Source organism: Panicum virgatum, chromosome 6N (genome assembly GCF_016808335.1).
Source record: "Panicum virgatum strain AP13 chromosome 6N, P.virgatum_v5, whole genome shotgun sequence".
NCBI lineage: Eukaryota > Viridiplantae > Streptophyta > Magnoliopsida > Poales > Poaceae > Panicum > Panicum virgatum.
In genome coordinates this window covers 2,896,301-2,919,309 of record NC_053150.1, presented here as the reverse complement: position 1 = coordinate 2,919,309, position 23,009 = coordinate 2,896,301, and the positions used below count along the sequence as shown (strand labels likewise).

At 46.0% G+C, this 23,009-nt stretch overlaps 1 protein-coding gene and 1 pseudogene across 4 annotated transcripts; one reads left to right on the top strand and one right to left on the bottom strand.

Moving 5' to 3' along the window:
• Positions 1-15,339: 15,339 nt before the first annotated feature.
• Positions 15,340-18,666, top strand: LOC120677573. Of its 4 annotated transcripts, none has more exons than XR_005676364.1 (4): positions 15,340-16,145; positions 16,230-16,439; positions 17,345-17,442; positions 18,307-18,666. XR_005676364.1 is itself a non-coding variant. In XM_039958727.1 (3 exons), exons 1-3 carry the CDS (start codon positions 15,504-15,506, stop codon positions 17,390-17,392), a joined length of 900 nt encoding a protein of 299 aa, XP_039814661.1. In that variant the 5' UTR covers positions 15,348-15,503; the 3' UTR covers positions 17,393-17,677. The 4 variants fall into 4 exon arrangements, 1 of the variants encoding a protein (XP_039814661.1); XR_005676363.1 differs by having other exon boundaries at positions 18,302-18,666; XR_005676362.1 differs by having other exon boundaries at positions 18,330-18,663.
• A 1,833-nt stretch (positions 18,667-20,499) lies between these two features.
• LOC120677572 lies at positions 20,500-21,747 on the bottom strand (annotated as a pseudogene).
• Positions 21,748-23,009: the final 1,262 nt, after the last annotated feature.

Genomic DNA, 23,009 nt, shown 5'->3' with positions numbered 1-23,009 from the left:
AGGAAATCTTGGTAGCTCGCCTCTTGTGCGTGATGAGCATGATGCCCACCCCGCGGTTGTTGCTGAGCTTGAACCAGCTGCCGCAAAATTTCCGTCTGGGCGGCAAGAACCTCAGCAATACCCACTGGTGGAGGAGGTGGAGGTGGATCGCCATTCCCTCCGGCTCCAAAACCACTAAGGGTGCCTCGAGTTGATCCAACCATCTGAAATGTGAGTACTTTTGCATTAGGCTCATCATTATCATCATTTCAAATGGAATATACAACTCAAAATGACATGGAAATACTGGAAATTGCTTAATCAGGTTGTGCAGCAAGACCAGCGATACAAAAACGCTCATAACTGGAGTTCGGTACATGATATGGACTTGAAATTTTTACAAGAGATAGGAAATTTCATGATCTACAACTTTGGTAGTCATCACAAAGTCAGATTTCCAGAGTAGGTTAGTCGAAAAATTCAATTACTCCTCCTCTGGTTTTTCTGCTTCACAGAAAACAGAGCTTCTGTAATTTGCGATTATCTCCTGCAATACCAATCCGTTTGGGCTGAAATTTTGCGAGCAGGTTCCTGATGAAATTTGGAACAACTTTGGTATTTAACTCAGGAGCTAAATCCGAAAGGAAAAGAGGATAAAAATTCGAACTAGCTGCTGCCTTCAGCTTTTTGCAGATCACTGATATTTAACACTAGTAGCATTAGGGGTCTATTACATCCATCGTTCTCTCATTTCTACTTGGTCACTCCTAACATCAGTACTAAGGGGGTTACTCAACTCTAAGTTAGCCTAGTAGCCATGATCCAAAAGTAGGCTACACTAAGAGGAGTCTACAAAAGCTAAGAAACAGCGCCTCGGTCTACATGTTGACCGATGCCTCACTCGCCGCGGGAGTGTGAACCTCAACCGGTGCGGGCTGCGGCGCCTGGTCCTCGGAGTCCATCTCTGAAACACCCTCTATCTCCTGGGGCTCGTCCTCCTCGTCCACCTGCATCTCGTCGGGAGGTGCGTGAAGGGCATCCTGCGCGTGCTGTATCGCGTGGAGCTGCCCTTGAGCCTCGTCCAACTCAAGCTGCAGGTCGTGAAACTGGTCCTCCAGGAAGTTGATCGTAGCGTCACGATCCGACACAGTGTCCTGAAGCTCGTGAACCTGGCCGTGGAGCTGGGCGATAAGAGTAGCCCTGCTCTCGAGCTCGGTACTAGCCTCCTGAAGCTGCCCATCTCTCAGCTGGACCGCCAGGTGCAAGGCCTGAGCGTGGTCCACCAACTGAGCGACGGCGTAACTCTGGTAAGTGTGAAGTCTGTAAAGGCCGTCCAAGCACATCGCTGTCGTCCGAAGTGCCCCGACCGGGTCAAGGGTAGCGACCACGTCCACGTGTGCCATCCGGTCGAGCCAAAGCGGGTCTGCCGGGTCAGGTGCAGGGAACAACCCGAACGCGGTCAGAACCACCTCCAGAGGGCGCAAAGAGCAAAAGGTGGTCATCGCCCTCATGGCGGTAAGCTCCCAGGTGTCCAGCAGGTAGTGACCGACCATCTGAGTCACGATCGGCTCCCACCCGTTGAGCGGGTGCTGCGGGATCACCATCGTCACACTGCAGCGACGAACTCCGTCCTCCACAAACTCGTGGCCGTCGTAAACCGGTGGCTGGAGGTAACCGGCTGCACTCAAAAGCTCCCAAAGACGGCGGGGAAACCCGTCCCAGTGCAGGCAAGCGGAGTGCACGTGCCCCTGCGCGTCAACGACCAGCAGCTCTTCCATCTGTCCCAACAAAAGACCGATGGATCAGCTGATGGTAACAAGAACTACTAACTCTGGAATAGTGAAAGAAATGGCCAAAATTGTAGAGAGCTTGCTTCAAAAATTCTCAAAAATTTACACAAGATCCCTCTGATGTTAAGGAACAATTCACCTAGTCATCACTAAGCTCAATTCGGATTCCATGGGGGTGATATGCTCAGGTATTCAGAGTGGTGTTAACCAGGAAAACTGAGTGTCCAGAGAGGGTGTATTTTGACTATAACTCTCAACCCAGTCGTCAAAAATTCTTCAAATGTTTATGGTAAGCTCATCACTTAGTTGTCTACAACTTTCATGTTGAACGATTTTTAGTTTGAGCAACTTATAAAGGTCGAAAAATTTCAGTTGTATAGACGGTTCAGAGTTAACAGTTTTACACAGGGTTGATCCAAAAATACAAATACCATGCTAGAAGGCTTCAAAAATTTTCAAATTTTTACAGCAGCTTGATAACTTAGGAAACATCATTTAGTCTTACTACCCCAAGTCGATTTAAGTAACTTATCAGAAGGTTAAAATTCGTGGAAACCAGATTGCAGACTTTCTGGATACTCCCTAGGATAGTGTTTTAACGGATTTGCTTGCGATTTCCCCAGAGATTTATTTGCTAATCTTTTTGAGAATGAATGCAGAGCCTACGTCCTCACCAAGGAGAAAAAAAATTGCCAAGTAACCTTGGTCTTACGCAATGACTTTGGTGGCATACATATTACGTCTCTCACTATATAGCTACTCGACATAGCTAGATAGCCTATAATTCGATTTCGAGTTAGCGTACCTGCAGAAGATTGACAGTATATAAAATGAACCTTTCGTGCCAGCACTCACGAAAGCGTCCCCATACATTACCGATTACTATAGAATCGGCATCCATACCATTACCGCCGTATGGACAACGTTAAGCATACGTTATCGAAACAACGTATTGACTGAGTACCGTCTTTGACGGGGAATTGAATTCCAATTTCGAACTATTACTCCCCATATACTCAACCGAAGTTGGTATATGGGCAGCAGCTCAAGTAGGCCACTGCTTGAGCTCCAGCGTTCGGCTCGCATCACCGACGGGAAGGTCAGACTCCCTCAGCTGACTGAGTAAGCATACCTTCGTGGCGATGATGTAGTTGCAGAATTTAAATTACAGGATTTAAATACTGAGAAGTAAGGTGCTGGAAGTTAGCCATACAAAATAAGCCACCTGATTATACCCATAAGATTCCCTAGGGCTTTACGTCCTAGACTTGTCCTTGGAGATCCTAAACTCTTTCAAAACTTTAGTAGCTTTGAAGTCAAGTTTTAAGTTGTTGTTGTGAAAACCGAGGTTGCCATCCCTGGTAGGCTGTCTGCGAGCTCTGATGCCAGCTGTGGCGGAACCACCCAAAACTACTGGGCCCGGGTGCACTGATCTTCGTTGCTAAGCAACTCTGACCCAATCTGGCACTCACCGGCAGTTCCTCGAGTGAAGCCTCGATAAAAGCCACGCTATTCCAGGATCAGCAGACAACACTCACACGAAGGTGAGCCCAGAGATTACAACACAAACCATTTCATACATCTCAGAGTGATTGCAGCGGAAAGAAAAATTATTACAAACCATGTTCAGACTAGCGAAGTACTACGGAGTTCCAACTCCTCAAATTATTCAAGTCTCAAAGTTCAGCGGAAGCATTAAAAGATAACTAACGAAATAACGTGACGCATCGGTAAAGCCCGTACGAATGCGTCACTCAGCGGGAGGGTGATTAGCACCAGCTGAAGGGCCATCCCACTCAACAGACCAACCCGGAGGCAGAGTACAAGGCCAAGTAAGACTCACAAACAGGTCTTCAAAGTTAGTACCTGAAAAACAGTGCCACAAGCAAGGCTGAGTATACTAATACTCAGCAAGACTGACCCGTCTCCGGATATAACATAGTCCGATAACTAGACATGCAAGCTTTTTGGTTGGTAGGGTTTGTTTGCCAAAAATGCCGCTAAGTGTTGATCCTTAATTTCAGGTTTTACTTAGCCAGATTCTAGTAGAATTAACCATTCTAAATTTGCAACTGACTCTACTCAAACATGGTAGAGCAACCATTTAATCAACCAACAGTATTTTCATCATTGGATTTCACTTGTTACTCTATGTGACCGAAAACATTAAGCAATCTCATGCCGTGAGAGGCGGACGATTCTGAATCGAATTTCAACCTGGCCAGGGGAACCTAGACCACACGCATGGGGATCGACTTCGCTCCCGTCCACGCTACTTTTCCCCTTTCTTTCCAGTCCGTGGATCCGGAACACCCTCCCCGACTACAGAGTCCGACCACTCTGCACCCGTACGTCGCGACATAAAAATAAACCCTACTTCTACCAGGAGGGTGCGAGATCGTTCCACTCGCCGGTCCAATCAGGTACTTAAGCTTACCGATTACCATATTTCTCGGTATGTGGCTAGTACTTTCAAACGCTTAACGAAATGAGCCACACACCGCGACCTTAGCCATTTTTGACTATACCAGCGGGGTATCACAACTACACAACCCCGCCCGTTGTCCTTACATTTCAACAGGAATTAAAGTCAGTACAAATCCTATTTGCTCGCGAGAGGCAGGGAACCACTCGACTTCTACCGAACCTATTTAGCCTGGCAACTAGTCGATAAAAAGATCCGGTATCAAACATAGGTTCCTATGGATCATGCATCTAGGGTTTTCGATCAACGCCTAGAGAACTTAATTGCAGAAAACCAACTATTACCATACATTAATAAATAGATAGCAGAATGGTAATTCGGAAAAATAGTGGGATTATGCTCCGGGGCTTGCCTTCTTGGGCACTGTCAGACAGAAAAGCTTCTGGGGCTTGGCCCAGGTCTTGAGACAAGTTAGTACAGTTCAGATTAACCTCCTGCTCCGCACGAGAGTCCGCGGGCACCAGTTCGTAGTCTCCGTCCGCGAGGTTAACCGTTTCTATATGCAATGCAAGATTTTGAGTTATTCAGGGATATAATTTATTTCCTTCACGATAAAGTTGTAGTCCATGAAAGTTAATTTAGTGATGATTTCACATTTCATTGCATGGGCAACCGTTTATAGAGTAGCAAACATAACTACGGTTATTCATGAATGAGTGGGGTTTTGGGTTTTCATTTTTTTATTTCAACACATAGCATGCTTTCATTATTCCTTAACAACACCACTACTAAAGAGCTAGTGATGAAACACTAAAGTAACTCAGATTCAAACTTGAACATTAGGGTATAAATTTCAGCATCTACCATAGAGCAAGAACTATAACTATTCATGCAAAAGGATTACTCTAGTTACTTCATCTTTTTGTACAGAATGTTCAACATGGATTCTGGTGCTACAAATTTTATGCAAGCAACTTCAAAGCATAAACTCAGTACTGAAATTTTTCCAGATTTTATACACTTATATAGCAGAGGTGATAAAAAGATTAAAAACAGCAAGCCATTAACAAAGATTAAATCTACAGAAAGTTTTACTAAGGATTTGCTTCTCAAATTTTTACCAGAGACTGGTCCTGAGTTAAAAATACTCCAGAAAATTTTTCAAGATTTAACTCACTATGATAAATTAGTTATTCAGTTAATTTAACATGAGTTTGCATGAATTTCTCAAGATGCATCCGACCAGTATTGCATCTGAAATTTTTATCACAGGTAGAAAATACTCTAAACAAGATCATGCCCAAAAATGATGATCAGAAACATTGTAGATTACTCAGAACAAAAATAGTAAATCTAGCCCTAAGATGTTAAGCATGATTATTCACCAAGGAAAAACTCTGTAACTGCAGCTCAAAATTTTTAGACAGGAACATAGAGCTAAAAAGAGACTCCAGAAATAAATATAAATTTTTCTGAGCATAAGAACTATATATGAGGAATTAAGTTGATTAAACAAGCATAAATCATGGTATATAGCAAATGAACTCTAATAAATTTGAATTTTAGAGATTTGCAGGGATTCAGTGGCACAAGGCTGTAGTAAAATTTTCAGAGCAAGTTCATGTACACATTTTCCATAATTAAATCGAGATTGCTAACAACAGATTAGAGAATCTTGATTGTTCTAACCCGATAACTGTTTTGGTTTGGTGTCATCTTTTTACTGTGATCTTAGCATCCCATTAGTTATAACATATCCAAAAATCAAAGTCATTTGATGAGCAGAACTTCATGAACATGCATAAGGTGATTTTCTTAATCTTTTCCCTAGATTAAATTCGGTTGAGTTTCTGCAAATGTGAATGTTACAAAATTTGTAGATTTTGTTACAAGGATTCCAGATCAGTTGAGTTTGCATTTTTCTGATTTTTCTGTGATTTGTTTCGCATTTTAGAAGTTCACTGGTAAACACTGTAAAACTTGCAGAGACACCCTTGAACGAAAAAAAGAAATTACAACCGGGTCCTTCGCCGGCCTTCTCCGCCGTGGCATCTTGCCGGTGGTGTTCTGCGGTGCAGGGCTTACCGGGGCTGCCACGGGGAGGCGCGTGGGGGAGAAAGGATCGAGGAACACCTACCCTGGTCGACGTTCGAGCGTTTGGAGCATAGGTTCAAGCTCGTCGGCGTTGATGGCGGGTCGGTTGTTCGGCTCGCCGGCGCTGGAGGTGAAGGAGGGCTCGGGGTAGGGGAACAAGGCGCGCACGAGCACCGCGTGAGCTCGTGGATGCTTCTGGGGTAGCTGTCGGGCTCGGCCTTCCCCGGAGCTGGCCGGTCCGCGGTGAGCCTGAGCTCGCCGGCGGCGGCGCAAAAGGGGAACGGCTTCGGGAGGGGTTTTGGGTTCGATTCCGTGCGCGTGGAGCGTAACTAGGAGGTGGAGAAGCTTCTGCGGTGGTCGGAGGGGGCAATGTGGGGCTGGGCTAGCCGGTCCGCGCGAGCTGGATCTCGGCGGCCATGGCGGAGCGGCGGGAGGAGGAAGAAGAGGAAGAAGGGGCGCGACCGTGGGTTTCTGGGGGTCTTTATAGGCCAAAGAGCTCCTGGGTGAGCAATGTAGTGACTGGGGGTGGTCGATTTGGCCCTGGGCGACTCGACGGCGAGCGGGGCGGAGGAGGCAGCGGCGCTGCGCCGGCCGGGGTGTCGTGGCGGCTCGGGAGCGGCCTGGGACGCGTGTGCGCGCGAGGAGGTGCCAAGGGGCGGGCCAGGTGGCGTTAAACGGTTTCCCCGGGTCCATTTGGCCGTGGGCGCGCGGTGGACGAAGTCCACCGGCGGCGTACGGCGGGCGGCGGGCGAAACAGAGCCAGCCGGGAGAGAGAGATGGAGATGGGGGCTCTTTTGCGATTTCTGAAAATTTCAGGGACCTCTCGGTAAACAAAAATTATCTCCTACTTGGAGGGCTCAAATGGAAAAGTGTTGAATACCATTTTTGTATAACTTTTCAAGATCTACCACTTTTGTGTTATGCAAATTTTCGTTTGAAACTCACATTTTGAACTATTGGTACATTTACATATTTGCACAAAAGGACTTTAGTTTTAATCAGTTTTTGACTTGACTTTGGCTGAAGTTCAATTGAGCACATGTCAATTGAAATACTTCTCATGAGCCAACAAAAATTTTGTGCACATTTTTGAATTAAAATTTGAGTAGTTTTTCACTCCTTTCTCTTTTTCCTTTAATTTCTTTTGTATGATTTGTATTTTATTTGGTCCTTTCTCTTTGAATTAGTTTCCCAAATTTTTCTTTTAACTTTCCCTAATGTGTATTGATTGGATTTCAAAGTATTGACACCTGAGGTGTCACAAGGGCCATGGCCGCGGTGGAGCAGCGGCGGCGGAGCGCCGGTGTTCGCGTTCTAGCTGCAGGGGTAGCTACGGCCAACTGGAACCGACGTAAAAAGGATCAGAGAGGCAACATGGTGCTCACCGAGGGCCTGAAGTGGAGGATACTGCAGTGCAGGATGGCCGGCGTCGAGATCCGGCAGCGGCACTCGACAGAGCTCGTGGGCGAGGTCGTTGTAGGACGGCTCCGGGCTTCTGATCCCCACGAGCGGGTTCTGCGTCGCGATGCGAAGCCAGGGAGGTGGTCAGCGCGGCTGGGGGGACACCGGCGGCTAGGAAATTCCATGGCGGAGTGGAGGCCGGGGCGGCGAAGACGAGGTGGCATGGGGGAAGGACGGCGGCGCACCGGTGAGCGGCCTGGCAGGGTCGTCGTCCAAGGCGGCCGGGGCGTGGAGGCAGCGGAGCTCGGGCGGCGCTCGGGGATGGTGGGGGACGTCGACGGCGCTCGGGGACGGCGGCGGAGCAGATCAAGAACTGTGCCCAAGTGTTGGAGGAAGGCGGAGGAAGAAGGGACATATATAGGGGGGCCCCTTTTCTCCCGGGTGAAGCCACCACCCGGGACACCCTTTTGTCCCGGGTGGTGGCTCCACCAGGGACAAAAGGTGTTTTTGGGCGGGCCGGGAAAATTCCCAGCCCGCGGCCACCTTTAGTCCCGGGTGGATCTACCACCCGGGACAAAAGGGGCACGTTTTTCCTCATTCCCGTCAAATTTTATGTTTATTTTTGTTTCTTTTTACTTCTCTTTTAAAATAGGTTTTCATTTGTTAATTCAGTTAATAAAATTATGATTCCAAAAATTATGGAACAAAATTTCTTATCTCCATATAAACTTGATACACGCAACAAAAATAATTAATTTTCATTCAAGTGATTGGGTCAACGAAATATCTAACTTTTTTGAAATCATATTTGTTATTTTGACCATGCAAAAATATATTAGGTGAACACATTTTTTTAAACTGTTGCTTTTCGACAGAAAGTGGATTCTATCACGACATTAACATTCAAAAGTGAATTTTACATAAAATTAAGCAATTTCATGATATTAATGAGTAGTGTGTGAGTTTGAGAGATAGTGTGTGTGTTAGTGAGATTGTGTGTGTTAGTGAGAGAGTATAGTGTGTTAATGTGAATGTAATTTCATGAAATAAATAAAATTATTTGAGTAATCCATTATTGAATGAAAATTATAATTGAGTCTGGTAATTAAGTGAAAAATATAAAAAATGATATATATAACACATAAAGTATGATTGTACAGTACATATATAATAAAAGTATTCGAATTGCGATTACGTTTTTATACAATAATATAAAATGATTCAAGTACATGAAGGATTAGTGGTAACAGACTTTCTCTTCACAAATGTCCCTTGATTATGATCACGACGCAAGTATTGAGCATCGTCATTGGCTAGCAGGATGCATGGATCAGCATTTACTTCGAAAGGTGGAATGACAACAAAATTATTATATTCTTCTGACAAGTTTGTCTTGTCCTCCACTCCAATGATGTTTCTCTTTCCTGATAGAACTATGTGTCGCTTAGACTCATCTTTTTGCTTGTTTATCCCCTTCTTTGGCTTGCTGGACATGTCCTTAATGTAGAAAACCTAAGCGACATCCTGGGCTAGGACAAATGGCTCGTCTCTATACCCAAGATTGTTGAGATCAACTATTGTCATCCCATACTCATCTTTTGTTACCCCTCCTCCAGATAGCTTAACCCATTGGCAACGAAATAGAGGCACCTTGAAATTGGGACCGTAATCCAGCTCCCATATCACTTCAATGTAGCCGTAATATGTGTCCTTTTTTCTATTATTGTCCATGGCATCCATACGAACACCGCTGTTTTGGTTGGTACTCTTTTTATCTTAGCCTATCATATAAAATGTGTTTCCATTTATCTCGTACCCTTGGTATGTTAAGATATTCCAAGATGGTCCCCTAGCCAATAAGAACAGTTGTTCACTTATATCCATGTTATGCATTAGATGCTTCCGCAACCAGCTGCAGAAAGTGTTCATGTGCTCACGTGTAATCCATGCCTCAGACTTTTCCGGGAATTTGGAGAGCAGAATTTTCTGGTGTTCCTCGATATATGGGCCAACCAAGGATGATTTTTGAAGAACCATATAATGCGCTTACTTGAATGGGAAATCATCTATGCAGACATAAGATTTCTTTCCTAATGTACCCTATCAAGTTAGTCTCCCCTCATATCGCGATTCAGGGACTCCAATCGGTTTAAGGTCATCAATAAAATCAACACAAAAGTCAATGACCTCCTCAGTTCCGTAGGCACTGGCGATGCTTCCTTCTGTACGAGCTCGATTACGAACACATTTCTTGAGTACCCCATGAACTTTTCGAATGGGAACATGTTGTGTAGAAATACTGGTCCGAGGATATCAATCTCTTTCACAAGGTGCACTAGAAGATGTGTCATGATGTTGAAGAAAGATGGTGGAAATATCAGCTCAAAGCCAACAAGACATTGCACCACTGCGTTGAGGAAGGCACATAGCTTCACGATGGTTAACCAGACGTTATCAGGCAGAATCCCCCGTAGCACAACTGGAAGAAGTTCGGTCATAAGCACATGGCAGTCATGGGACTTGAGATTTGTAAATTTCTTCTCTGCCAAATTTAAGATTCCTTTTATATTGGATGAGTATCCAGATGGAATCTTTATACTGCTCAAGCAGTCAAACATGATTTCTTTCTCTTCCTTGCTAAGAGTATAGCTGGCAGGACTTAAGTATTGTCGTCCATTATCTCGCTGTTGTGGATGTAAGGCATCTCGTTCTTCCATACGTTGCAATTATTGACATGCTTCTACTGTATCTTTTGTCTTTCCGTACACTCCCAAGAATGCTATCAGGTTGACGCAAAAATTCTTCGTGAGGTGCATCACATCAATTGCATGACGAACATCTAAGACTTCCCAATATGATAGCTCCCAAAATATAGAATTCTTCTTCCACATGGGCGTCATTCCATTTTCGTTCGGAACAGGTTGGCTACCAGATCCCTTTCCAAAAATAACTTCGAGATCTTTAACCATGTTAAAGACGTCTTTACCACTACGGTGCATCAGTTTTGTTCGGTGGTCCGTTTGGCGTTTGAAATGCTTGCCCTTCTTTTGTACCGCATGCCTGATGGGAAGAAACCGACGATGACCCATGTATACAACCTTCTTACAGTGAGTCAACCATATATTATCAGTATCATCTAAATAGTGTGTGCATGTTTTGTATCCCTTGTTCGAATGTCCTGACAAGTTACTAAGAGCATGCCAGTCATTGATCATTACGAACAGCAATGCTCGTAGATTGAAGTTTTCCTGTTTGTATTCATCCCACATACGTACACCTTCATCGCCCCAGAGCAATAAGAGTTCTTCGACCAATGGTCTTAGGTACACATCAATGTCATTTCCGGGCTGCTTTGGACCTGGGATAAGCACTGGCATCATGATGAACTTTCGTTTCATGCAGAGCCATGGTAGAAGATTGTACATACAAAGAGTCACAGGCCAAGTGCTATGACCACTGCTCATCTCACCAAAAGGATTCATGCCATCCGTACTCAAACCGAACCTTATGTTTCTCTCATCCAAATCAAATTCAGGGTACATTCTATCTATTTTTCTCCACTGCGACCCATCAGCGGGGTGTCTCAACATCGAGTCTTTCTTGCGTTCCTCTTTGTGCCATCGCATCAACTTAGCATTATCTTTATTTCTAAACAGACGCTTCAAACGTGGTATTATAGGCGAATACCACATGATCTTCGCAGGAACTCTCTTCCGGGGAGGCTCCCCCTTGACATCTCTAGGATCATCTTTTCTAATCTTGTAACGCTATGCATTGCATACGGGACATGCATCCAAATTCTCGTACTCGCCTCGGCAGAGGATGCAGTCGTTGGGGCATGCATGTATCTTTTGCACTTTCAATCCTAAAGGGCAAACAAGTTGTTTGGCTTCATACATTGTGGTAGGCAATTCGTTGTCCTTAGGAAGCATTTTTTTAATAAGTTTGAGTAATTCACCAAATCCCTTGTCGGGTACACCATTTGTCGCCTTCCATTGCAGCAACTCCAAGGTGGTGCCAAGTTTCTTCAATCCATTTTGACAATCTAGGTACAACAACTTACGGTGGTCCTCTAACAACTTTTGGAACTTCAACCTCTCCGTTTCACTCTCACAGTTTGCCTGCACATTGTGCAATGCCTGCTCCAGATCATCGCTGGGATCATTTTCTGCTACATCTACTTCGGGCTCTTCCATGGGAATATCGTCATCGAATGCACCGATTCCAGCATTCCCGGGGAAAGTGGTCGTCAAAATCTTCTTCTTCATTGTCTTCCATGGTAACCCCCTGTTCTCCGTTCTTTGTCCAACAAACATACTTCTCCATGAAACCATTTGCGAAAATGTGGCTGTGTAGGATTCTTGAAGATGAGTAATCCTTGTTATTGTTGCAATGAACACACGGGCAGCACATAAAACCATTCTGCTTGTTTGCCTCAGCCACAGACAAAAAATAATGCAGGCCATCAATGAATTCTTTCGAATGTCGGTCAGCATTGTACATCCATTGCCGGTACATCTGCATTTTAAAGAAATCGATTTGAATTCTTTACACGTATCGAATAAATAAAATATATCAAATCTAAATTAAACTAAATGTAACATAACATGAATAATTAAAAGATCTGCAATATCCATCATACATCTTGATTAATTAAAAGGAGTACTTAATCCATTACAGAACTCAACAAAGGAGTACTCAACATGAAACTTAAAATTCGGACAACAACACATAGGTTTTCAACCGTCCTTGCGTTGGAACGCAGAATGCTCTAACGGATTTCTTGCTGGCGCAGAAGAAGATGGCGAAGCTGAAGAGTTTGGTGGTGACGAACCGTAACACCGCAATAAATCCTCAAGATCAAACGGAGGTTCCTCGCCCCTTGCCTTTCATTCTCTATATTCTTTTTCCAAATAACGGAGCGCCGCCCTATGAAAAGCACTAGGCTTTTTGGACCGACGACCTACTCGAGTTGTGCCCTTCTCTCCAGAAGGACAACGATCACCCCCACCGGCGCCACTCCCTCCAGCTGCTGAAGCCATATTTTACTGAAAAATACCTTTATTTTTCACAAAATTATAAATTCTTACAATTACAATGCAAATATTATTTACTATTACTATTACAATTATTAGATTAATAACTCTTGCAAATAACAATGAAATCATATAAAAAGACGAAATGTATCATTAATTGAAAGAAATCTCTAATTAATTGAAAGAAATCTCTAATTAATTGAAAGAAATCTCTATAACTTCTAATTACTTTGACACCCTTCAGTTCCAGGAGTACACTCTTTTCAATATCCAGAAACCCTCTAGAAGAAAAAAAAACCTTTATTTTTAAAAATATATATGTCAGTAATCTCAACCCTGTGATTATGACACTGCCTTTCGGGGGGACACGGTGCGGTACAAGGATGTCACCAATCGGCCAGTCGCAGCACCAACATTTGCGATTAATAGGCACAGCACTTGGCACAGGCAGCGTGCTCGTTGATATGCTCTCAGTACAACAACGGCCATGCTGACTGCGTCAAATGCTGTATTCTTATCAATCGGAAGTGCCGGTGATGCGACCAGCCGATTCGCGACGTCCTTATAGCGCATCGTGTATCCCCCGAAAGGTAGTGCCATCACCGTTGGATGGAGATTAACGACATATACTTGTTTTAAAATAAAGATTTTTTTAGCTTCTAGATGGTTTCAATGTGAGCTAGAGTGTCAAAATAATCCATTCATAATACAAAAAATTCTAATATACTCATTTCATTAATTCATTCATGAATACAAAAATCAACTATCCACAATATGGTCATATATACAAGTACATCACATGAAGTGTCTACACTCATTCTAAAAATTTCTACTATCCACATACTCATTTAAATCTAAAAGAAAATCACACCTACATATACAATCTAAATGTCCAAGAAATGAGCTAGCTACACATTTTCTCAATTTCTAAAGCATGAAATGAGCTATACAAGCCAAGGAATAAGAGAAAAACAAGCCCCAAACCTTTAGCGCCGATGGATGGACGTGGAATCAAAGATCTTCACAAATGTGGTGAAGAAATGAGTAAGAACTCCTCTCTCTCCCGAGCCAAAACAGCAAGAACAAGTGAGCTGAATGGCTCGGGCGGGGGGAGAGGGAAGGGGATAAGGGGGCCAAGGAATTTTGTCCCGGTTGGTGGCTCCAACCGGGACAAAAGGCCCCTGTCCTCCCGCTGGCCCGGCTAGCCGTTGGATCCGAGACAAAAGTCATCTATTGTCCCGGGCCCAAAGACTGTCGGGGCAAATGGTCTGAAATAAAGACCTGTTATGTAGTAGTGTGCGTAGGCGGCCAGGGCGGCACCTACTGCCAGCGCACATTGAACGGATCTCAAAACGGACCTCCTACGAGAACATTCGCGGACCTACACCGTCCATGGCCGTGTTTGGTTGTAAGGTGAAAAAATTTTCACCCTACTTTGACCACTAATTTAGAGTAGTAAACGAAGTCTAATTACAAAACCACCTCCACAACCCCCCGTGTAAATCGCCAGACGAATCTAATAAGGTCTTTGACCGCGCGATTAGAAGATGGTACTGTAGCATCACTGTAGCAAATCATCAATTAATTACCGTCATTAGATTCGTCTCGAAAAGTTATACTTATCCCTAAAAAAAATTTGCAAATAGACTCTATACATACGGTATTTTTTTTTCAGAAGACGTGCGCGGATTTTACCAAACACGGCCCATGGTCCACACCTGGACGCTGAAGACGGACGACATGGCGTGGCGGCGTGGGTGATGCATCGTCGACGCCGCCGAGCTCTGGGCCCTCGACGCCTACCGCGGCCTCCCGCGTGTCTAGCTGGGGGGCCCGTCGTGACTCATGAGCACCGACAGCCCCATGCCATCTGCTTCTTGGTTGAGGACAACAGAGTTTCGCGGATCATGCTAGACACGAGGGGCAAGACCTTACAATCAATCAGTTGTCTGTAATGGAGTGCGTCAAATTTTGTGACTATCCTAATTGATTTGGAATCAAATCAGACTAAGCTGCACCTGCTAGCTTGAGACATGTTTAATACTCCTACATTCTTCTAAAAATACCTTGACATTTTACTAGTCCAATGAAACGTGTGATTGTCCTCACCCATCAAAGTCCTTGACATTTTGCATCTAGGACCTGTTTAGTTCCCACCCCGTAAACCCGTAAATGCAAAAAAAAGTCACATCAAATATTTTGACATATGCATGGAGTACTAAATGAAGACTATTTACAAAACTTTTTGCATGGATGGGTTGTAAATCGCGAGACGAATCTAATGAGCCTACTTAATCTATGATTTGCAATAGTAATGCTACAGTAATCATCCGCTAATTATGAATTTATTAGTATCATTAGATTCGTCTCGCGATTTACAACTCATCTGTGAAAAAAAATTTATAAATAAACTTCATTTAGTACTTCAAATTAATAAGATTTTTTCGAAAAAAATTTGCGTTTCAACAAACAGCCCCTACTCATCCAACGGCGATGATGTGATCGTCTACCACCACCCACACACCACCATCACAAAACCCCCGTGACGCCCTTCCCTTTCTACCCTCCCCCACCCCATCCGTGTGCGACGGAAAGGCAAACACCGCAATCCGGGCGATCAATGGCCTCGCTCCACGTCATCCAACCGCCGCCACGTCAGCGCAGGATCGAGGGGAGGCTTTCTCGCCGACTCGCCCTCGCCGCGGGAGATCTCTCGCTTTCCCTCCAAACAGTATCGCTTCGCGACAAGGCGTCCTCGGGGCCGCTGAGTGAGGCGCCATGGCGAGTGGCGGCGGCGGGCGGCGGCGGAAGCCGAGGCCGAGGGCGCGGGGCAAGGGGAAGAAGACCAAGTACCTCAGCCTCAGCGACCTCCTGATCAAGGCCGAGGTGGGGACGCCGCCGCGGTCGCCGGGGGATGAGCCCGCGCCGGCGTGGGAGGAGGCGGAGGTGAAGCGGGAGGACGGCGGGGATGGGGCCGGGCAGCAGCAGCAGGTGGAGCCGTTCCCGCTGCACCACGAGGCGTCCACCCTGTTCGCGGCGCTGCCGGCGCCGTCGCTCTCCGACATCCTCGGCGCCTCCGCCGGCGGCACCGACGAGTCGCCGTCGCCGTCCGCCTCGCCGGACGGGGGCTCGGGGTTCACGGGCGCGGAGGAAGAGGACCTGGCGCGGCGCGCGCTGCGGGGCAGGGAGCGGTGGGTGTACTGCAGCAGCGGCTCCTCGCCGACCGCGACCACGGCCACCACCGCCACCACGTCGTCGTCGTCGCCGTGCTCGTCCGCGGCCAGCACTGGCGCCTCGGCGCGGTCGCTGCTGCTCAAGCTGGACCACGAGGAGATCCTCGCCGCATGGGCGGACCGGGGGTCGCTCTACATCGGCGGCGGCGCTGACAGCGACGCCGCGCCGGAGCTGGGGCTCGACGCCGTAAGTCCATCCGCTCTCGCAAAAGGTGTGGCCTTTCGGGGTCGCCCGTACTGTGACGTGACAGTGGTGGAGCCGTCTGTGCAGGTGTTGGTGGAGGTGGAGCCGTCCGAGCACGCCGCGGGTGCGCCGCCGTCGGCGGCGTGCGCGTGGAGCGCGCGGGAGATGGCACCGGCGGGGCCGGAGAGGGCGGAGAAGGTGAGGCGATACAAGGAGAAGCGGCGGAACCGGTTGTTCGCGAGGCGGATCCGGTACGAGGTTCGCCGGGTCAATGCCGTCAAGCGGCCGCGGTTCAAGGTGACAACGGCATCCCTTTTGTGTTGATACGCCATTACTGATGAGTCAAGGAGGCATGGCATGAGCTGCCGTGGTCTCATACATTATGGCCCTATTAATACACCATTAATTTATTACTTATGTGCCAAGACATGAGTTGTTATGATCTAATCTGTCACAAAAATACAGTCTGAAACTCTGAATATTTGAACTGCGAAGCGATTGGGTTTGGAGTTGGGAATATTTGGATACCTTGTGTCTTTGTGCATGCGTATATCTCCGGCTCTAACAGGATGTTTGAAATTTGGCTAATTTGGTGTTGCAAGGGGAGAACTGTGCGTCTGTGCCCAAAGCATACATCTCATTTGAGTTCCTATATGATCTTTTCTCCTAATTTCCTAAGCAGAGTTTCTGTGGTTTGCAAAAGGGTGCTCAAATGGTGTTGCACATTGTCTGTCAGCAGCAAAACGAATAGATTATCCATCATTGATACTCCAGATTTGTGATAGCTGGATCCACAAACATTATATCCTGCACAGTTCTAATACCGAATACATTCACACATATGTAAACAGATGAAAACTCTGCCCTGAATCCTAATCTAGTTGTTTCACCTTCTGACAAGCTTAATAAATCAACATGCCTTGTGTTTTCTTTCTCATTGCGGCTTATTTTAGAGGAACATTTACTGCTCATGGATACGTTGTGTCTAAGGAGAATGCATGAACCACAGTGTAAATCCTTTGTTACAGGAAATCAAAAACTGTGTAGAAATACTCCATCCTATGCATTTTTACGAGCAACCAGTCCGCACATAAACCAGTATCTTTCCATTATTCCAGCAACTATTAACACATTTGCTTCACCATTTGTTACTAAATTCTGTTCTGATCAAACATTGCATATCTTGCATTACCGAACTGCAGGGCCGTTTCATCAAGGAACACGAGGAAAGCGAGCTCCAGCCTACATAGCTCCCTTTGGCTTCTTTCATCACTGCAAGGATAGCCCGTGTATATATACGGTTAGTTGCCTTGTTGTCTTCTCCCCATTATTCCAATTTATGTATCCTCTACCCTGGGCAAGTTGCAAGCTTCAGGCGTAGATCAGTAGGTGCAAAGTTATGTTTCGTAGGATGAAAATAACAGAACTTAGGGTGAAGTGGGGAACCATGAGATCAGTTATCCAAGACCTTTGACGGTGAATCCGTTTAGCCTTTTCACGATCTATTCATTTGGAGTTCGAAATACTAGTTTGCATGATGTGAACAAGGGCAATGTTCAGTTGGCAACAAATCAACCTTACTCTCAGTCTCAGGAAGAGCTTGAGAATCTGATATGCGAGCCATCTGATTAGCACAAAAATGACCTGTGTTTCTCATATCGATACCGATACATTACGTAGCGCACAGAGTAAAATGGTTTATAACAGCAGTCGCAATTCTAAGGGCAGAGAATCTGTTAGTAACGCTGAATTATGTACGGTTCTTGCAAAACTGGTGCCTGGTACTTTTTTTCTCTCTTTTTCAATGACAACCAGCAAAATATGTTGGGTATTACAGTTACTTCTAGTGATGCACGATGACTCGATGAGTCTGTTCGTCGTTGCATCTTGTACTTGATGAGAATCAGTTCTGATTTTTTTTCCCAAAAAATGACAAGATGGAGCTGATAAATGGCAACAACTCAAACTTACCACTTAAGCAGGGATTCACGCATTTGAGATTTGATCTTTTTCTGGTTAGTGGAAAACTGATGCCTGTTCTTGGATTTTGCATCACCGAGGGATACTTCAATTCTTCAGAGCCTGCTTCTAGTACTTGGCAAGAGAGCTGTAATTAACTGTCATCTATCCTCATAAAAAAAATAACTGCCATCTTGTAGAACAGTAAACTGCTGCTGTTGCAATATGCAAGTGCATGTGAATTGAGAAGTCGACCTGATGGAGAGGGATGTGTCGGTCCACTCCGTCGTGCCGTTCTGCTGCGCCTGCTGGAGTCGGGGTACTACAGTCATGTGATGTGAGGCCGATCCGGGGAACCGAGGCCCACCTGTCAGCCAGCTTTGTCGTGGACTCGGGCTGGGCCACCTGTGTATGTCTTGTTCCTTTTGGCTGCCAAGTCGGCGGCTGTCGCCGGTGACGGCTCGGAGATCGATCGACGGGCTCCGTCTTGGACCACCGCATGGAACGGATGGAGTAGAATTCAAGTTATTTTGACATGTGATTTTTTTTATCTACAGGAACTGAACCGTTATCTCAAAATTATTAGTCGTTTTGACTTTTCTAATTATATATAGCATTTTATTATAGATTTAGATATATGTTGTGTCTAGATGCATAGCAAAAACTATATATTTAGAAAAATAAAAATAATTAGTAATTTGAAACAGAGGGAGTGAGTAGAATTCAAGCTATTATTGACATGTGATTTTTTTTAATCTACAGGAACTGAACCGTAACGCCTAAAATTACAGCAAAAATTATCTGTAGAATTCATCATAGGTTCGGAGCAAGTCTGGCTGCTTGCTCATGTCCGGCCTTGGCGATGGCCCATTTACGAGCCGTCGCATCAAGTGAAAAAGCAGGACCTTGTTGGGCCTCATTTTGAATACACATACGCACCTGAGCAATCAAGTGATTTACATGCGTGGGTTGTAACAATTTCGGCCTCCATGGAAGGGAATTTCAAGCTTAATTACCACAACTGATACTCCACAGCAGGTGATGCTAAAAAAAAACTCCACAGCAGGTTAAAACTAAGCAGTTTATTCTTAATTGCCACGGTATTTTGTCAAACAAAAAGAGAAAAAAAAATCAAAAGGAGAATGGGGGAATAGGTGAGTGTGCGTGTCCGTGGGGCACTTTGCAGTGGTGTGCATTTGGGAATAGTGAAAAATGCCTTTGCTTACGTACTACGCGTGCGAGCTACGTGCGGCCTGCCCATGCCTGGTGCCTGCCCTCTCTCTCTCTCACACACACACACACGGACACGCTGGGGACATTTGCCTCACGCACTGAGCTGGCCATGTTACAGTTTCCCTACTCCCTGTACCACACTTGTTGTTTCTTTTTTGATCAAGAAGTACTGCACCCCGTAAAACGGGGCATAATGCATGGCGATGGTGCTGAGTACACACTGATTAGTAGGCATCTAAATTATTCAGATCTACTACTGTCACATGCATGTAATTAATCAGCATCACATTTTTACAAATGGGCTCATGGTTTAGCTTGCCGGTATAGAGGTCCCGAGTGGTCATCACTAGAGTATGTAATGAGGGAGAACAAATTATGAAAGTGCAGTTATCAATAACGTAACCTGCTCTACCCGCAAAAAAAAAAACGTAACCTGCTCATGAAGCATCTGTGTTGCCATTCCTTGCACCCCTAATCCATTTTTTTTTAAAGGAGACCCCTGATCCATTCTACGAATTTAATTTCCTCATAACAAGCACCTCTCTCTCTCTCTCTCTCTTTCTCCCGCACATCAGGGAAGGTTGCTTCCTGATGCTTTGTTTTTCCACGGAAGTTTGCTGCAGGTGCGAGTACCATGATTCGACTTTTTTGTTCTTAAATAAAAATCATGCAATGCAAGGACTCAAAACTAATATTTCGCCCTTCTTGCGGCCTTGTCGATCTATTCTGCCCGTGAAGCTTTTTGTGGGTGCTGGTATCGACCGGGCTATCCGAGAGGTGTCAATCTCTGTAATTTTTTTTACTACGGGGGTTGGGACAGGCAGAGGTGCAGGTTGCCAAGCCATCTCTTTACAGGCAGGCGGTCCAATGCATGCGTGCAAAGTGCCAATCCCCTGCGCATTTCTTCCACGCATGGCTCCCACTCCCAACGGTCCTGAGTTGCTGACCCCTCCATTTTTGCAAGCTGCTACCATCTACAAGACAACTGACCACCACAAGAAGCAACAGCAGCTGCGCTACTCATCATCAGGCGCATGCACCACCGAAATCGATCAAAGAATCTTTCCCAAAAGAAGTCTAGAAAGCGAAGAACAAGCAGCAAAGTGGGTGACCAAGAAAAGAAGGGAAAGCGCATGCCGTTCGATCGTAGCTAGTCATCCTTTCCTTCCTCAAACTGCTTTTCTTGGCACAAATTTAATATACCCAATTGAATTGATTTCTCTTCTTTCTCTACCAATTGCCTAGGTACAAGAACAATACGGATGCATGCGTGGATGGCCACCAAAAAATCAACTTCTACCCACCTATAACTAACTACAAGGATACACCAATAGTAAATTAAAGCAAATCTAGCAAAAAGAAGAAAAAAGGTCAATGCCCTCAAAAAAATTCCCTTCCAATTTCTTTTGCGTAATTTGCAAGCTAAATAAGATGGATTGGATCGTGTGTGGTGCTTGGTACGGAGAAGAACGGATGGCTACGCTAGGCGCTAGGGATGACGAGCAGCGGCGGACCTCTTCTTGCGGAGGATGACCTCGGTGTCGAGGCCGAAGGCGTCGACCTTGGAGACCCTGACGACGTCGCAGCCCCGGAAGAGGCCGACGAGGCCCTGGACGTCGAGCAGGTCGTTGGCTGAGTACTTGTCCCCGCGGCGGTGCACGGCGACGTGGAGGACGGGCGAACGCCGCCGGGGGCGACAGCGTGCGCTCGATCTCGGCGGCGAAGCGGTCCGGGGTAGAGCGCGTGGTCGAAGACGTTGGAGAACTCGAAGTCGAGGTGGCGTCGGGGAAGGGCTGCGCGTGGAAGTCCCCCCGGACGACGAGCGGCGGGGCCGGGGCGAGGTCGATGCCGACGGCGCCGGCGACCCCGACCTGGCGCAGCGCGGCCACCTCCTGGCCGAGGCGCGCGCCGACGCAGAGCGCGCGGGAGGCGTTGGCGAGGAGGCCCTCGCGGCGGAGCCCCGCGAAGGCGCGCGCGAAGGCGTCCACCTTGCGGCGCCAGTCGCGGGTGGCCCACACGCGGCGGAGGCGCGGGTCGAGGGTCTTGTTGAGCTGGTGCCGGAGGTAGTCGTCGTAGGAGCGGAACCGGGCGCGGCGCATGCGGATGTGCGGCGACGGCGGGGACGGGGTGAGCGGGACGCCCGCGGAGGCGGTGATGGCGACGGAGGGCGAAGGGGGGAGGCGGTGGAGTAGACGTAGAGGAGGAGGAGCAGGGAGAGGAAGGGGAGCGCGAGGAGGAGCGGGCGCGCGGGCAGGGCCGCCGCCCGCGGGGGCTTGGGGTCCGCGGGCATGGCTGCGGCGGCGGCGGCGGCGGCGGCGGTGGTTAGGGACCGGGACAGGGCGGCCGCCGCATGGCGGTGCGGGCCTGCGAGGCGGTTGGGGTCTGGACGTCTGGTGCGGACGCGAGCGACGCAGCTGTCGTGAGCTGTGCGCGATGGGATGGGATGGGAATGGGGGTAGTGATGCGGTAGGCCGCGGAAGTGGGCCGGCCGGGGGCTAAACCCATGTTCCCTTGTGCTTATTTCATGGCTTACTTTAACCGCCGTCATTAGTGCTACCTGATCATTACTACTACTTAAGATATGTTTGGAAAATCAATTTGCAAGAGAACTAAATAGACTAATATCATGTTTGAATTCTAATGTTAATTAGGTGATACCCCGCGCGTTGCTGCGGTATTTCTTAAATAAAATTTTAAGGTGAAATTTGAAATTAGAAACACTAAGGTGATTGTCTGGCAACATTCACAGAAAATCGGTGGAAGATATAAATAGACGGTCCCAGTGGATAATGATGGCGTCTGATGTAATGAGTTCCTATATGATATGGATATATAGCTTGCATATTGAGAAAAATAGATGGTACATTTTACTTGCATGTTATCTTTTTATCGGATCTGATAAAGACCGATAAGCTAACAGAAGAAACACCAAAAGAATATTTGATCATATTATAGAAGAATAGATGATAAAAAATAGTGTTTGTATATAACTTTAATAGATTAAAAATTAAAAGTATTGCTAGAAGTAGAGATGACATGAACATTTTTTGTTTATCGGATCTGGTAAAAATCGATACGCTAATAGGAGAAACACCAATAGAATATTTGATCGTATTATAGAAGAATAGGCGATGAAAAAATAGCGTACGTATATGATTTATATTAATAGATTGAATATTTAAAGTATTGCACATAGTAGAGATGATATGGATATTTTTTGTAATTAATAAGAAAACATGAATAGATTGCATGAAAGGATGCAAGTTAGTGGAACACTTAGTGGGGAATGATGTGGACACCTTGCATGAAGAGAGAAATAGTTAGTGGGTGCCATCTATATAGGATATATAGATGGACGAAAGTACGAAACTTTAACATTAGCACTTCCGAACAGTAATGCTAATGAGGATGCTAAAATTTAATAAAATTTAAAAATAAGAGGAAAAATGTTAGATGGGAAAGGTTCTAATAGGTGCTAAACGTTAGCACTTGATATTAACACCTCCGAACAATATTTGAGAACGTAATGTCGATGTCCAAAACATGAGATTTGGACTCGATGAAACGCCTAGACCGCCTTCTGTGTGTACTAAGGTGTTTGAGTCAATTAGAGCTGAGGTTTGGTACTTGATAAAGTTTTTATCCTATCTAAAATTTAGCTGTTAAATTTTAGCA